This window comes from Lingula anatina, chromosome 1 (genome assembly GCF_051362555.1).
Source record: "Lingula anatina isolate TDL-2025a chromosome 1, LinAna3.0, whole genome shotgun sequence".
NCBI lineage: Eukaryota > Metazoa > Brachiopoda > Lingulata > Lingulida > Lingulidae > Lingula > Lingula anatina.
Window position 1 is genome coordinate 51,661 of NC_141767.1, and position 12,902 is coordinate 64,562.

General features: G+C 36.9%; 2 protein-coding genes across 18 annotated transcripts in view; one reads left to right on the top strand and one right to left on the bottom strand.

Moving 5' to 3' along the window:
* Positions 1-979: 979 nt before the first annotated feature.
* Positions 980-4,647, top strand: LOC106179101 (follistatin-A). Its single transcript, XM_013562632.2, has 4 exons — positions 980-1,118; positions 1,434-1,566; positions 4,025-4,225; positions 4,402-4,647. The coding sequence occupies exons 1-4, from the start codon at positions 1,088-1,090 to the stop codon at positions 4,514-4,516; spliced, it is 480 nt and encodes a 159-aa protein (XP_013418086.1). The 5' UTR covers positions 980-1,087; the 3' UTR covers positions 4,517-4,647.
* A 1,007-nt stretch (positions 4,648-5,654) lies between these two features.
* Positions 5,655-12,902, bottom strand: part of LOC106179095 (unconventional myosin-IXb-like) — a 49,170-nt gene continuing 41,922 nt past the window's right edge. For 15 of the 17 annotated variants that reach the window (XM_087001882.1, XM_087001872.1, XM_087001881.1 and 12 more), the window contains 9 exons: positions 12,162-12,244; positions 11,848-12,031; positions 11,402-11,530; positions 11,036-11,141; positions 10,488-10,619; positions 10,032-10,170; positions 9,650-9,753; positions 8,909-9,069; positions 5,655-8,128 (listed from right to left, as the gene is read on the bottom strand). In XM_087001882.1, coding sequence (XP_086858008.1) covers positions 7,908-8,128; positions 8,909-9,069; positions 9,650-9,753; positions 10,032-10,170; positions 10,488-10,619; positions 11,036-11,141; positions 11,402-11,530; positions 11,848-12,031; positions 12,162-12,244 — 1,259 coding nt within the window. In that variant the 3' untranslated portion in view covers positions 5,655-7,907. Of the gene's footprint in view, positions 8,129-8,855; positions 9,070-9,649; positions 9,754-10,031; positions 10,171-10,487; positions 10,620-11,035; positions 11,142-11,401; positions 11,531-11,738; positions 12,032-12,161; positions 12,245-12,902 lie in introns of those variants that run through there. The other 2 variants (XM_087001878.1, XR_015332072.1) reach the window with 2 other exon arrangements.

Below are 12,902 nucleotides of genomic sequence, written 5' to 3' on the forward strand. Positions count from 1 at the left end.
CAATTTTTAATGAGATAGGCCTACTACCATGAAACTTATTTACCAATAATTTTTTATAAAATCATAAAAGAAATGAATAAAGCGTCAAAAATTAGCACATAAGTAATTTAGTCTCATATGGAATTTTGGGGTTAAAATACGTGTCCAATGCAAACCTTGTCAATAAGTGTAAACTCTTGACAACAAACGCAAAATATTTTTTTTATATATATAATGATTTATCATCAAGACATTTAAAATGCATGCATGACAAAATGCGAAAAAAAAAATTATTCGCCAAAATAGGCCACCATGCTACGCCTATTTTATTACGGTTGCTTGCAACCTTTCATGTTTTCGAATGTTTGCGACCAGTAAGAAACTTGTTATCAACCAAGTGGCTTAAGACCGTCAACGGACCATGCAGTTACAAGTGGTGTGCGACTGCTTTTAGTCTGGTTATAGGGAACTACTGGCAACCAAGAGTGGACCGATAGGCAATCTTTGGGATATTGATATTTTTAATTTTCAGTCGCAATGGTTGTCGGTGCACAAAAATGGCCTTCAAGTGTCTTCGATCGCTGACGACTTGTTAAGAACGTTATCCGACCACTAAAATCCTATGACAATCTCCTCGCGACTGGTTGGAAAAAGGTTGCCAAAAGGTTGAAAACCGCAATGTGACCCAGGCTTTAATGAGTGCTGTGTTTCCTTCGTTTTAGCCTTATTATGACTGACGCTTTCAGAAACTGTGAGGGGCCTTAATGCACGTGTCCCCACCCCTGCGCCTGTGTCTCTGCACGCTCATTTGCGCCATGCTGTGTGTCGTGTCTTCCTTCACCCTAGCAGCCCCATCCCAACACACTCATACCTGTGTGAAGTCGTGTCTGCCTTGACCCTAGCAGCTCCACCCAAACACACATACATGGTGTGTGACATCGTGTCTTCCTTGACCCTAGCGGCCCGACCCAAACACATATGGGTTTGTGAAGATTGCCATGTGCTGCAACCACCAACGCACATCACACAGCGGCCCATCCCAAAATACTGTGTCACGTAGCCAGATAAATACTGTGCGCGCCGCGTCCACTTCATTTTAACCTCCAATATGAAGGTCTTGATAGTCGTTCTGCTGATTGGTATGTTTATTTTAGCTTAGGAATAGGTTAAAATGGGAAGTCCATCTTAAGCATAATTTAGATTGGGAATAAGCTAAAATGGCGAATACATGTTAAAAGGGAAGTATTACTACAGGTTGGGAATAAGTAAAAATGGGAAATCCATGTCAAGCCACAGCCGTCCACTCTCTTCTTCTGCTTTTCTTGAAGTGGGTGTTATTCACTAATAATTCTGTATATTCGGAATTGAATGTTTAATCTATGACTACTACCTGTATACTGCGACATATTTTCCCCATAAAGCATATTTCTAAACGTGGGAAAATTATTTACAAGGCGTGGCGTTAGCCGCCGAGGAGAAGAAGCCATTCAGTTGGTTCTGCAACTACTACACGGCAGATAGGGATTGTAGCAAGACTTTGGTCAAATTCAAAGTGTGTGACGGAGATGGAAACGAGTATGCCAGCAGGTCTGTATAAAATGCGTGCGTGTGGGTGCACGGTGAACTGTGTGACAAATACAATGTGTATGTGCGTATGGTAGGCTGTTTTTAAAATGAGTGAGCGTGCGTGCTTGTTTAATTTGTATAATAATAATAATAATAATAATAATAATAATAATAATAATAATTTATTAAGCCAATAAAATACAAATGTATAAAATCGGGAATCTTTTGCCCTGTAGTAGCGCCATTGAAATATAAAAAAAATGAAAATTAAAATTACATGTTAGAGTTAAAAATAGTTACTGCCGAAGGATAAAAGCTATTTAAAAATCGCTTACTACCCTTAAAAGCTAAGAGTCTCGAATTGCTAGGTAAAAATTTAAAAAGGGTATGGGCTGGATGGGAACTGTCTGTCATTATTGATAATGTTTTCTTTTTAGTCCTGTCTAGATATATAGTATGGACGGGAGTTAGATCTGTTCCAATTACAATCCCTGCAGTTTCGACGATCTTTTCCAACTTGTTCCTCTCCTCCACAGTTGCACGTCCATACCAAACAGTTACTGAATAAGTTAAGATACTCTCTAAAACACACCTGTAAAAGTTCGTTAAAATAAACACATTTCTGGTAAAAGCTTTCAATTTCCTTAAGAAATACATGTACATTCGTTGACGTGCCTTTTTCAATAGCTTCGTGATGTTATCGCCCCAGGTTAACCTATTATTCAGCTGAACCCCTAGTAATTTATAATTAGAAACCTGTTCGACCGCTTTACCGTTAACTTCCAAGGGATTTTTACTTATCTGATTTCTTCTGAAGTCTATGATCATTTCTTTTGTTTTGCTCACATTTAATATCAAGTCATTGTCTGTGCACCAATTTACTAAACTTGTAACCGACTGCCTGTATGACATCTCATCATTATGGTGTATCAAGCCGACTAAAGTTGTGTCATCGGCAAACTTCATTAAAAATGTATTTTCCTCCCTCGCCACACAGTCGTGGGTGAATAACGTATATAAACAAGGTGATAAGACGCAGCCCTGGGGTGTGCCAGTGTTTAAAACTATAGTGTCCGAGAAGTTAAAACCGACTTTTACTGACTGTTTTCTGTTTAAAAGAAAATCTAAAATCCAATCGCAGAGTGCTGGTGGAAAATTAAGATCATCCAAAAGTTTAAAATACAATTTGCTTGGTACAATAGTATTAAATGCTGAGCTATAGTCAACAAATAAAATTCTAACATAGGCATTTTTACAATCAAGATGTTCGAGAACTTTGTGTAAACACATAGAAAGAGCATCGTCTACACTTCTGTTACTGCGGTAGGCAAATTGGAGTGGATCAAAGCTATTTGGCACTAAGGTTTTAATAAAAGACAGAACAAGTTTTTCGAATATCTTCATAGGCACCGGTGTCAAAGCAACAGGACGGAGATCATTTAAATTCTCTACAGTTTTACTTTTTGGCACAGGTATGATGGTTGCTGTCTTCCATATTTCAGGCACTCTGCACATTTCAATTGACCAGTTGAATATTTCCGCGAACACATCTGAAAGCTGGGCTGCGCATTCCTTTAAAAGTCGTGATGTTATACCGTCAGGGCCTGGAGCTTTCCTGGTGTTTAAAGCCGAGAAATAACACTTGACTTGCCATGATTGAATAGTAAATGGCGGCACGCGCTCCCCTAGGGTTGGTGTGTGGACCTGAGTGTGGTTGGTCCTATCAAAACGAGAATAAAACTCATTCAACTTGTATGAGTGAACGTGTAAAATAAGTGAATGTGTGCGTTGTTGTATGTGAATAAAATGAGTGTGTGCGCGCACATGGTTGTATGTGTGAACGTGCAAAATGAGAGTGTGTATTGTTGTATGTGAATAAAATGAGTGAAGGTGCGCTTGTTTGTATGTGTGAACGTGTAAAATGAGTGAGTGTGCATTGTTGTATGTGAATAAAATGAGTGTGTGCGCGCACATGGTTGTAGGTGTGAACGTGTAAAATGAGTGAGTGTGTATTGTTGTATGTGAATAAAATGAGTGTATGTGTACATGGTTGTATGTGTGAAAGTATAAAATAAGTGTGTTCTCAAGGCTTATGTGCATAAAATGAATGTATGTCTTAGCATGGTTGTATTTGTACAAAAAGTGTGTGTGTGTGTGTGTGTGTGTGTGCGTACGGTTGTATGTTTGAAACGAGAGTGTGTGCGCGCGCATGTGTATTAAAAAACGTGTGCGCGTATGTTTGTATGCGTGAAGGGCGGGACAGACTTCCAAAGACATCTTCGATATTAAGTTTCCCGAATTTTCATAACTTTCCACAAATGCTGCCTGCGGGCGTTGAAATGGAGGTACACAAAATGGTCATGTTTATTATTTTGTTTGACAATAAATGAACAAGCAAGTTTGATATATTTTTTATTTAAATAAGAATATATTTGCTAAGAAGTGTTTTATACGATTAACGCCTTTTTTCATACTGCAGTTGCGATTTCTACAAAGCAGCTTGCGCCAACGCTGAAATCGGTTCTATGAAGAGGTGTCAAACAACCAACACAGCAACAACTGGTGATAAACAGCCATCAAGATTCTGCCAGGCTCTGGCAGAGGGAAAAGCCTGCCCGAAGTGGATGACTTACAAGTTTTTTAAGATGTGTGGCTCTGACGGCAAGGTTTACGCCAGCAGGTATGTATGATGAAAATATTTCCTCAAAGTGCAACAATATAAACATGTCCTCGTAAAAAACGGAATATTGTTCAAGTCACTAAGCCTATTAAATGCTAAATTTCTTAGGATTTTAATTTTAATCAAAGCAAATAAAAAGAGGGGCTTTAACGTGTTCTGTGATTGCTAAACCTCAGATGTGAAATGGAGACTGCCAAGTGCAGCACCGGCACCCTCACCTTCAAGTACATGAAAGGGGGCGACTGTGGCGTGAACCCCGACGGCAGCGGAGACGGCGGAGATAAAGAGTAGATCCTCCTGGCAAGGACACCTACATAAACCAGTCCAGTGGGAATTAATTTATGTATGATTGGTTCGTCTGAGTAATATTACTGTATTAATGTGTCTGCCAATTATAAGAATAAACAAATCAATATTTACAATCGCTCTTTTCTGTTTGATAACTTATTAACATTAACAGGTCAATTTTAATTGTTTTATCCATTTTTTACCTATAAAGATTAAACAGGTAATATTAAGACTCGTTTCTGTTTGCTTACTCATTTATAATAAACAGGCCAATTTTAATTGTTTTTATCCATTTGTTCACTCGTTAAAAATAAACAGATCAATAAACTTACGAATAAACAAGCTAATATTCATCGTTTTCATCCGTTTGCTCATTTGTTAAGAATAAACAGGTCATTATAGTTTTATCCACTTGCTAACTCGTTAATGAACAGGTCAATATTTACAGAAATTGGACGATTTGTGACCTAGATTTTATGATTAATTTATCAATTAATGGATCACCACCAATCTAAGAATTTCTTCACTAATTTTTGATCCTTTCTGTACATTTCAAAATTTGTACAAATTACCTAAAAATTTCATCAAAATCTGACAAGACAAAGACAAACAGGTTGCAAAACTACATCCTCCTTGATAGAGGTAATTGACAGGTCAATCTTTACAGTCGTTTTTATCTCTTTGCTAAATCATAAAGAATGAACAGGAAATCTTTAAAGCCGTTTTCATCTCTTTGTGAAATCATTAAGAATAAACAATTTTTATAATCGTTTTTATCCGCTCGCTTACTAGTACGCGTTAAGAATGAACAGGCCATTCTTGTTTTTATCCAATTGCAAACTTGATGAGAATAAACAGATCATTACAGTTTTATCCATTTGCTAACTCATTTATAAACAGTCTTTTAAATGCGTTTTCTCACTCGTTAAGAAAAAACAGATCAATCTTGCAGTTGTTTTTATCCATATGCTAACTCGTTAATTATAAGTTACTCATCAATAATAAACAGGTCAAATTCTACAGTTTTTTTTATGTTTGTTAGCAGTATAATTCGCTGTATAATTCTTTGTTTATTCTACTCTAACATTTGATAACTGTTGATGCATAAAAATAAAACACTTAGTGCCCAAAAATAAAAACATTAACTTCTGAAAGCTTTATTTATTGTTATCATTTGAGTTATTTTCTTGGCAAGCTTTTTACAGAATTTACACCATGGCATATGACTCTGCCACACAGATCAATGGTAAACTTAGGAAACATAAGACCTACAGATATTACAAGCAATTTTTACATGAATTTAGAGCTTAAAAGCTATGAAACAAGTGCACAATATAAAGGTGTCTGTTCTCCAGCTGAGGGCAACATGGATCCACAGACCTATATATAATTTTTAAAGGTTCATCTCTTCTAAGTACATGTGTAAAAGCTCATAAAACTGACCAATCTCTGAACACATCCCATGTAACCTAGGCCTTCACACACAATAACACTGACAGGAGCATGTCCCATGTACTGACACTTAGGCCTCCATGTGGGATAAAGCTGACAGGAGCATGTCCCATGTACTGACACTTAGGCCTCCACGTGGGATAAAGTTGACAGGAGCATGTCCCATGTACTGAAACTTAGGCCTCCACGTGGGATAAAGCTGACAGGAGCATGTCCCATGTACTGACACTTAGGCCTCCACGTGGGATAAAGTTGACAGGAGCATGTCCCATGTACTGAAACTTAGGCCTCCACGTGGGATAAAGCTGACAGGAGCATGTCCCATGTACTGACACTTAGGCCTCCACGTGGGATAAAGCTGACAGGAAAATGGACATATGAACAACTTCTACATTATCACATGAATCTCTGAAATAAGCATCATTGCACATGACTAAATTTATTTACAATTATATTTTGCACTTTTCATCAAATTACAACTGAAATACCAAATTACACAGCTCCCTATAACAAATTACTTCCTCTTGATCCAAGAAATAATTTCTATCTTTAACTAAATGTGTGCTGAACAGTTCATCACTTTAAGTGTAAAATTCTAAGATACAGAATTCAGTGTAAGTTTTTTGGTTTGGAAACCTTCAAATTATATCTACCACTGCACATTTATCCCACATTTTCTGTGATTTTTCTTGAAAAAAGGCTCTGATACAAGTGCTGCAAAAATTTCTTTACCTTTAAGTTTCTCACTTAAGGCACAGTTTATCCTTATAACAATGTTTCACATGTTAAAATCAGCAACATACATGTAACAATTTAGAGTCAGAACTACCAAAATGACATGTACTTGAGCAGTTAATCAACATACTTCACAGACAGCTAGCTTATGTACTAGGAAAGTTGAACAGAAAATGTTTACCACACCATGTCTTTGTCTTATCATTATCAACCATACCATAACCAATACCAGCAGTTACCTCTGACATTATGCAGTATCATAACAAATTAAGGCATTCACCATAAAATTTAATTGAAAAGAGATTCCACTTTTAATTTGTTATAATTAAACAAGTATATCTACAATCATGGCTAACTTAAGTATTAAACAGGTCTGACTTTGTTAAAACACTGAAGGTAATGAGAGATGAGAAGACAGGGTTACACCTACTCTGAACACATCAAATTATCTAAAACAGGGTGTCTTGGTGGCACTTCTATAACCATTTAAAAACATTCAAATAATGGAGGTGTTCCCTGTTACAACAACATAAAATATAAACGAGCCACAGAAAAAGATCAATCCCAATGCCTCTTTCCACAGCCTGTGTGGGTGAGCGGGACCAGCCTGTGTGGGTGAGCGGCACCAGCCTCTGTGGGTGAGCGGGACAAGGTCTTACATAGTGATAAACCCAAAAATTACTCTTTACATTAAACAAGACATTAGTAAAATAACAAGAACATTTATTAACATATTTAACATAATTAGACTTGCAAAATTTTTTCCCTGTGTAAAGTAATAGACTGAACATGACAAACCTTGAACTAAACCATGATTTCATCTTCATGACCCCCGTGACAAAGCATGAACTAAACCATGATTTCATCTTCAAGACCCCCGTGACAAACCATGAACTAAACCATGATTTCATCTTCATGACCCCTGTGACAAACCATGAACTAAACCATGATTTCATCTTCATGACTCCCATGACAAAGCATGAACTAAACCATGATTTCATCTTCATGACTCCCATGACAAAGCTTGAACTAAACCATGATTTCATCTGATGACTCCCGTGACAAAGCATGAACTAAACCATGATTTCATCTTCATGACTCCCATGACAAAGCATGAACTAAACCATGATTTCATCTTCATGACTCCCATGACAAAGCTTGAACTAAACCATGATTTCATCTGATGACTCCCGTGACAAAGCATGAACTAAACCATGATTTCATCTTCATGACTCCCATGCTTTAGCTTTAAGGGTTGTTGTTTGAAAGTGAAGTAATTGTCTACTGATATTTTTCTCAATCTTTCCCTTTTCCCAGTCCTCATCTTTGCATAGTCAATACTGAGGCTGCGATACCGTGACGGAAGACGTTTATTTGGCCCAGATGGCCTCTGTTTGATTATGTGCCTTAGTCTGTAAGATGGACTCACTGGAAGAATAATTGACATTTACTACATTACAGAAGAATACTTTCTCGAAGATTCAATGTCAACATTAGTACAAGCAAGGCTTTGGATTTGTTATTCTGTTGTTATTTGTTTGGTTTCTTTTGCTTACAAACTGAAAAGCTCTAAAGCAGCAAAGCTTATCCTGCTCACAATAATTTAATGCTTCTAACATCTATGTCAGGATGAAGTGCTTTGGTTCAAATTAATTTGCTTAACAATACATCTATTTTAAGCTACTGACTTAGTAGAAAAGGTATTAGTTATATGTAAATTCTAGTAATGTTTTTATGTAAGGATTATAACTAATATCTCTAGTATAAGTGACTATTAATCCATGCAGCATGCTAACCAATGTCAGTGAGGTCAGACATAATTTGAAACATACAGAATCTAGAAGTACACCTCAACACTGTAAGTAAGGAACAAGGACAAGTGTATAAATATTTTCAATTATTTGGAAACTAAAATGGGAAATACCAAATCTTCAAATTTATCTTGTTATGATAATAATTACAAACAGATACAAAAATCTGATAAAATAAATTTTCTTTGGGTTAAAAATATACTAAATAATACAAAAGTATCAGATGCACATTTTGTTGCATGCAGCATACACAAGATGCTAAGAAATAAGCCACTGCAGGCAGTAGCATGGCATAGCAACATGCATATTGTTTTCAGACAGAAAGGTTAAAGGTCAACCATCACCTGTGAAAGTGCAGAGAACGCACTTTAGTCTTCATTCAGAGATACTCATTCACCTGGCTGGTCAAAGGTCACAGCATATTCCTCAGAATTCATGGCCTCATCCAGGTCATCCATGGAGTCCGTTGCACTTTCCAGATCATCTCCACTCTCCAGGAGTTCATCATCTGAGCTGAGACGGGGCTCTAGATATGGAAGGCTGGAGGTCAACACTTGTCTGAAATACACACAAATATTATATGTCTACATATGGAAGGTTGGAGGTCAACACTTATCTGAAACACACACAAATATCATATGTCTAGATATGGAAGGCTGGAGGTCAACACTTATCTGAAACACACACAAATATCATATGTCTAGATATGGAAGGCTGGAGGTCAACATTTGTCTGAAACACAAATATCATATGTCTAGATATGGAAGGCTGGAGGTCAACACTTATCTGAAACACACACAAATATCATATGTCTAGATATGGAAGGCTGGAGGTCAACGCTTATCTGAAACACAAACAAATATCATATGTCTAGATATGGAAGGCTGGAGGTCAACACTTATCTGAAACACACACAAATATCATATGTCTAGATATGGAAGGCTGGAGGTCAACAATTGTCTGAAACACACACAAATATCGTATGTCTAGATATGGAAGGCTGGAGGTCAACAATTGTCTGAAACACACAAATATCGTATGTCTAGATATGGAAGGCTGGAGGTCACTTGCCAATTTTTTCTTGGACTTACTTTTCTTTTTTTTTTAAACTTATTAAGTTATTTGTTCTTGGACTTACTTTTCTTTTTCTAAGGACCAGATTTGTTCTGATAAGGATTTTTCCTCCATTTTCATTTCTCTTTCAATCTTGGATTCAATGGTTGCTTCACCACTCACACTGCCCTGTAATGTTATTGCATATAGGACAGGATATGTTACTTTATTACATAAACTGTCTGTACACACACTTTAATTAAATCAAAGAATAAATAAAGACGGACATTAAGCTAACCTTAGATTTTATACTAGTGTCCATACCTTGCTCAGGACCTGATATCCCATGATCAGAGAATAAAGAAAAGACTGTTACCAGTTTACCCTGGACTTTGTACTAGTGTCCATATCTCAAGACCTCATATTTTATAATCAAGGAATAAATAAAAGATAGACGTCCAGTTTACCTTAGACTTTGTCCTCATGCTGGCTCGCAGGACTGACAGACGTTCATCAGCAGAGGCTCGTGCATTTTCCAAGGTGGCGATATCTTTTAAACTGTTCTTTAGTTTCTGGAGTTGTTCTTGGAGGATATAATCTATGCATCTGAATGGAAATTTATCACATTTATCAAAGAAAGATATGACTGAGCAGTGAGCCACCTAAAATGGTATTTCCTGTCATTTTAGGTTCTTTCTCTTTTTTTATCTCAACCTCTCAGTGTGTGTGTGTGTGTGTGTGTGTGTGTGCGTGTGTGTGTGTGTTTGTGTGTGTGTGTGTGTGTTTGTGTGTGTGTGTAACACATGACTATCATTGAATCCTATTGTGCTAACAAAGATACCACTATAAAATGGTCATAAACAGATAGCTAGTAGTATTTACTGGGTCTGTATGGATATGAACAGAGAGCTAGTAGTACTTACTGGGTCTGTTTAGGAACATGGCTGAGACTTTCCTGGGCAGGCATTTGTTTGTTTGTTTTCAGCACACAAGGCGCAAAAATAATGGCAAGACTATTCACAGACATTTTGTTGGATTCTTCATGGAAAGCCACCCTGCAAAATGTGATGTGCATAGCATAAGAATAAGCACTTGCTATATTTCATCTATACACTGTTAAACCACAGAAATTAATGCTCAAAGAGAGAAAGAATGCTGTTGTCCATCAAAAGTATGCTGTTTCATGATGACCAGAACCATAATGCTGTAATACATAAGAATAAGCACTTGCTATATTTCATCTATAAACTGTTAAACCACAGAAATTAATGCTCAACGAGAGAAAGAATGCTCTTGTCCATCAAAAGTATGCCATTCCATTATGATCTGAACCATAATGCTGTAATACCAGGTCAGTTCATTTGTCTGCTTGAAACACTTAAGCTTAACAATGAGTTTCACTCTATACAGTCATTCTGCATTATTCACTTTGTTTCATACCCCTAGGTTAAGGCTTTCCATGCTTCCTTACCTAGCTAAATGAAAGATGAGTCTTTCAAAGAGGTCAAAGTTGTGCTTTGGTAGCCTTTCAATCACAGCATACAAGGCTTGGGTGCAGTCTTTATCATCATGGGAGTCTGGAAAATAAGGAACAATGATGATATTTATTGTGAGTCTGAAATCCAAATTTGTTCAGTAGATTTTACACACATACGGTCTTGCACGCGCTCACACGTACATGCACACACACACATAGAATGCTATGTTTGGCTTACCTGTAGCCTGAAGAAAGTCATCATACAGCTCAAACGCACACACACACACACACACACACACACACACACACACACATGTGCACACATACACAGACAGAATGCTATGTTTGGCTTATAATTACCTGTAGCCTGAAGAAAGTCGTCATACAGCTCAAACGTTAGTAATGGCTCCGGTAATTCTCTTAAGAACTGCTTCAGACCATATGTTAGCACGTGGATTTGGTAGTTATCAAAGTCTATACCATCTGGATCTGAAGATTGGAAACAAAAACACTGTCTTCACTATTCACTAAATAAAACATTCTATAGTTAAACTGACAATAACTTCAAAATTAAATAAATTCCAATGTATCTTGGAATCATTTTTTTTTTCTAAGCTGAAAACAGAATGAAAAACAATCAACAAACTCTAACCAATGATGTTAATTTAAAATTTTAAATACTAAGTGTGATCTTTACCAGCATTAATTGCCTTGACCAGTTGTTTTGTTTTCACAGCAGCTCCACTCTTCCTGTACACCCCCTCTGTGTATAATATTAAATTTTAAATACTAAGTGTGATCTTTACCAGCATTAATTGCCTTGACCAGTTGTTTTGTTTTCACAGCAGCTCCACTCTTCCTGTACACCCCCTCTGTGTATAACCCCTTCATTTCTATGGCTGTAATCAGGCGCTCTATTACTGGGGGCACCTTTACTCCTCGCTGTAGTAAATGACACAGCTGGACTCCAAATATACCAGATACCTCCTCCTGAAATACATTGAAAAATATATCTCATCATTATACCAGAAACTAGTTCCTTAAATATATATTCAGTAATCTATTACTGCACCCCCCTCATCCCCCCCCCCCCCTGACCCTGTATGAGAGCTATACTCACCTCAATAGACCTGTCTCCATGTTGACCTTTACAGGGGGTCCTGTATTTGACACCACACTTCTTGTGACAGGTAAACTTACAAACTGAAAATAATAAAGAAATAAAATTATCATTATATCTTTATTTCACAGTGTTGTACTGTACTAGGTAATGAAATCTAAAGATAATGATCTTACTTTGACAGTAGGTGCCCTTCTCCATCATCCACATCATTCTTTATTTCACAGTGTTGTACTGTACTAGGTAATGAAATCTAAAGATAATGATCTTACTTTGACAGTAGGTGCCCTTCTCCATCATCCACATCATTCTTTATTTCACAGTGTTGTACTGTACTAGGTAATGAAACCTAAAGATAATAATCTTACTTTGACAGTAGGTGCCCTTCTCCATCATCCACATCATTCTTTATTTCACAGTGTTGTACTGTAGTAGTTGATGAAACGTAAAGATAAAGAACTTACTTTGACAGTAGGTGCCCTTCTCCATCATCCACATCATTCTTTATTTCACAGTGTTGTACTGTACTAGGTAATGAAATCTAAAGATAATGATCTTACTTTGACAGTAGGTGCCCTTCTCCATCATCCACATCATTCTTTATTTCACAGTGTTGTACTGTACTAGGTAATGAAATCTAAAGATAATGATCTTACTTTGACAGTAGGTGCCCTTCTCCATCATCCACATCATTCTTTATTTCACAGTGTTGTACTGTACTAGGTAATGAAATCTAAAGAT